This window comes from Notothenia coriiceps, unplaced genomic scaffold (genome assembly GCF_000735185.1).
Source record: "Notothenia coriiceps isolate Sejong01 unplaced genomic scaffold, NC01 NC01_scaffold00022019, whole genome shotgun sequence".
Lineage (NCBI taxonomy): Eukaryota > Metazoa > Chordata > Actinopteri > Perciformes > Nototheniidae > Notothenia > Notothenia coriiceps.
The window spans coordinates 335,261-339,403 of NW_011354720.1; the positions used below are offsets into that span (position 1 = coordinate 335,261).

A 4,143-nucleotide genomic window follows, 5' to 3' on the forward strand; every position below is an offset into this window, starting at 1 on the left:
AATGTGTTCCTTCACAGTTTTACGACAATTTTTTTTTTTTTGACTTGCAAAATAATCTTTTAAATTGACAAACATCATATTTGTAAGTCGTGGCACAATTCAAACAGGATCGAAAGATAACCTTTCTCTCTCCATTGACTTCAATACATGATTTTTCCAAAATAAGGTCCAATGGAGGTCCCCCGGAAAGGGAGGGACTTCGCCTTTCTACAGCAGCCTCAGTTATATGAGACTTGGATTTCTTTATATCCTTTCCCTTTGTTCGTCATGTCTTAGTAATCCATCCCCTCTCTTCCTCTCCTCACAGCTGTCCCTTCCTGGTCAAACACCTGACCAGCTGCATCCCTGTGATTGGAGGCTTCCTCTTTGTGTTTGTGGTCATCACGTTGCTCCAGACGAGCTTCACAGACCCCGGCATCTTGCCCCGAGCGACGCCCGATGAGGCGGCAGACATCGAAAAACAGATCGGTAAGAGCCAACTCCAGTCATAGAAACATTGTTGTCTTAAGTGCTTCTGACTAGAGCTGCATCAAAAAATCAATCTGCAGCCAAGTATCGCCCACTATTTTGAGTTCTAAGTGTTTTTTCATGAAAGTATGCTGAAAATACAGTTTTCAGGCCCTCAGAAAACGGCTTCTCTCTGTTTTATGTCATATTTTTAAGTGAGTGAAACTGACAAAACAAGACATTTAAAGACATCACTTTTGACCTGTATATTTTTTTTAAGTATTTTCTGACCTTTTTAAAAGACAAAAAATGTATCAAACCTTCTAGAAAATAATCTGCAGATTGACAGTAATGTAAGAACCAGCCCTTATTTTGTGTTTTACGTCCAGTATCATAAAAAATAAGCCTTTTTAGTGTCTCTTTTCCCCGCAAGGTGTTTTTCCTGCCGGTTTATGACCCAGGTTTAGAGCATCATTTGCACATTGTGATACCTAAACTCAAACTGCTTAATCTCAGCTAATTTCTTTATAAACTACTCTCTGCTCAGTGGCTATAAAGTGTGTCAAACTTCAATGAAACACTATTTTTGTCACAGCTTTCACACAGTTTATTTATATTCAGAGCATAACTCACAGTAGAGAATGAAGGCATTAGGCGCTTTCACACCCGAGTACTTTTCCCTTTTAGTTCCGATAGTTCCCTGGGATTTTGAGTTCACACCAAAAAGAGAACTTAGTTCAACTTTTACTCCCTTTTTAGTGCCTTCTAGAGAGCAGGTACTTTCCTGTGGAGAAAAAAGTACCAATTTCTATTGGCTGGTCGAATTGCAAACCACGCCCCGTAAAAGTCGGAAAAGTTTTTTGAAGCCGCCATTGTATTTGCTGGCATTAGCATTAGCATTAGCCCAGCGCACCAACAGAGAGAGAATAACTTATGGCAACACAAAAGAAAACATGGGAGCGGTGGAGATGAGGAGGTGTCAGCGTTCTGGCGATTTACTCGGAAGCTAGTCCCCAGCTCCGGGGACTTCGAGTGGCAATGTACGCCGTGAAGTTGTTTGCGGCCTGCCAGTAAACCCAAAGCAGAAGAAGAAGAAGTGACGTCAGCGGCTTCATTTGCCTAATCCTCCCTCAGGGACATATTCCGGTGTGAACGCGATCTGCTCTTTAGTTCCATGGGGGTACTAAGTGCTGGGAACTAAGTACGGCAAAGTACTTGGTGTGAAAGCGGCTATAGTTCTTCTGTTTTACAGAAATCAGTTTTTCTGTTGCCATTTTATTTGAAACGATGAGGATTCCTTTGACGCATTAAAGACGTATTTACCCTGTGTAACGTATGTCTCATTGGCAGCTTTAGGGCATTTTTTGTGAAATCAATGTGTCTGTAACTTGGACCGGAGGATTTTCTGTCCCTCAGTGTTTCCTTTTTTCACCAGGGTTCAGTCAATCACTTATATGCACTCTCAGTTTGAAGTCCTGCCAACACTACCTTTCCTTCAAATATGGATTACCTCAATATATTGACCTCTGTGTCTAAAGCTGGCTCTGTGCACCTTATTACTTCCTACTCAGGACCAAAGTTTAGGCAGCGATGATGTAAGACGTTCACATTACACAACTGCACTGCTGCTGCTCCAGATATTTGTAATACAGACGCTCTGACATAAGTCTTGCATCTTTACCTACCTGGCTATCTTTAAGAAACAGCTTTGGATATTTAGTTTGACTTTTTATTCTCTTAGGCTTAATCTCATCACTGATGCCATTACACGTTCATTTCAAAAGCACTTTATGGTGGAAATCATTACATTTCATCTAGTTGCTTCTTTTATCCAAAGCGACTGACAATAGGTACAATCAAAGTACATAACGTTCAAATAAGCTCCTAAATGAAACTGGATAATTTGAAGTAAACTTGTCATCATTTTTCGTTTTCGAGCTTTAAATGCAATTATTTTTGAGCACCACAAACCATATAGTTCCATTATATTGGACAGAAGTCTATATCTATATACCAATACCTGACCTGACCTGATACAAGACTCAGCAGCTCAACCCAAAACAATCCAGATATCCAATAATTATAATAATAAATAGCGCTACAGGTAAGAAATAATGTTTGTTTGATTTAGGAGTGAGTTGTCGCTTTTTTTTAAAATGGCATGTGTTTGTAAAAGATGGCCCTTTTTATGTCTTTATTAGGATCCCCTTTAGCAATAGCATGAACACTGGCTATTCTTCCCGGGCACAAACACACATTATATCCACATAAACAAACAAAACATCTCATGTAATTTATAAATCAAGACCATCCTTTAAACCAGGGGTGTCAAACTCAAATACACAGTGGGCCAAAATAAAAAAAATGGGTACTAGTCGAGGGCCGGACTGGTTCAATGTTTATTGCAGAACGTATTGAAATGAACTTATTGCACATATTAAACCTGGAACTAACAAAGCTTAAATTATTGCCTATTAAAACAACATTAAATAATCAGTTTCAGTCATTTCTTATGGCTCTATCTACAAATGTAATCTTCTGATTACATTTTCCCACAGGCCAACAACAGCTTCAAAAAAACTATTCCCCTCCAAAGAGAAAACCAAACATGCCCTGTTGTCGTGAGAGAAAAAGTGCAGAAGGAAACATCCATTAAACTCAGGTTGCTGCTCTGTGATGCTAGTTCAAGCCAGATACTTGGCATCTCATCTTGGGTGCAAGTTCATCAATGTTTGGGCTCAGGCTCTGAGCTGAGGGGACCCTCAGGATGGAGGGCCAGATCCAATAGTAATTAGAAATTATCCTGCGGGCCGAAATCAAATCCACCAAGGGCCTGATTTGGCCCCCGAGCCTTGAGTTTGACACATCTCGGAGGACCTTCTCTCCTCCTTAATGCTCTCTAAGTTTATTAACATTTTATTATTATTATTTTGACTAAAGATTCACGAAAAAGTCCACGAGTTCTGCGAAATGGATCACCCCTTTTTTCATTTATGTTATTTTATATTTTTCAAGTTAATTTTATAATTTTGTCGTGTGTTGTAATTTTACTTTTATTTATATTTAGAAACTTCAAAGAGTTCCAAAAATTCCACACCCGTAGTGGGGAATTTCCAGGGTACAGTACCGGTAAGATGACTAGTATATAGGTAACAACTTCATCTGATCTTATTGTAAATATAACACCGTAAAAGGTTTTTACTGTAACAAAGGAGTAAGTCGTAGAGACATATAATAACACATAAGTGAGAGACAGGATTTACCGAACAAACTCGAGGGACGGCGGGGGTGGGTACTGGTCACAGGCAAGACGCTCTGTCGCTCTGTGTTGCTTTGGGGTGTGTGATTCCCCTACCCATTTATTGGTCTTCTCGTACTGTACCTGGAAATTTTTTATAAATTTCTCGTTGAACGTCCAACAATAAAAAGATGTAAATACGGATTTGAACGAACTTTTAATGTTAATTTTTTCACTTACATCCTTAAACTATACAAAATGCTCTGTTTCCGTCCTTAAGGTCTCCCTTTCCTCGTTAAAAACTCGACGAGAATTTTGCGAAAAAAAATTCAGTATGCAGTTTGCCGCCGCAGGTATAATGTATATGTTTTCCCATTTGGTAGAGGCGGAAGAGACTGGCGCCCATATCAATCATCAATGCAGACTCAACTCGCCAACACAACATTACTCCGACCATT

At 39.5% G+C, this 4,143-nt stretch overlaps 1 protein-coding gene across 1 annotated transcript in view; it reads left to right on the forward strand.

Moving 5' to 3' along the window:
• Window positions 1–491, forward strand: part of LOC104953629 (vacuolar protein sorting-associated protein 13D-like) — a 13,932-nt gene extending 13,441 nt beyond the window's left edge. The window contains exon 7 of the mRNA XM_010780602.1: window positions 308–491. Within this exon, the coding sequence (XP_010778904.1) occupies window positions 308–491 (184 nt within the window). The remainder of the gene's footprint in view (window positions 1–307) is intronic.
• Window positions 492–4,143: the final 3,652 nt, after the last annotated feature.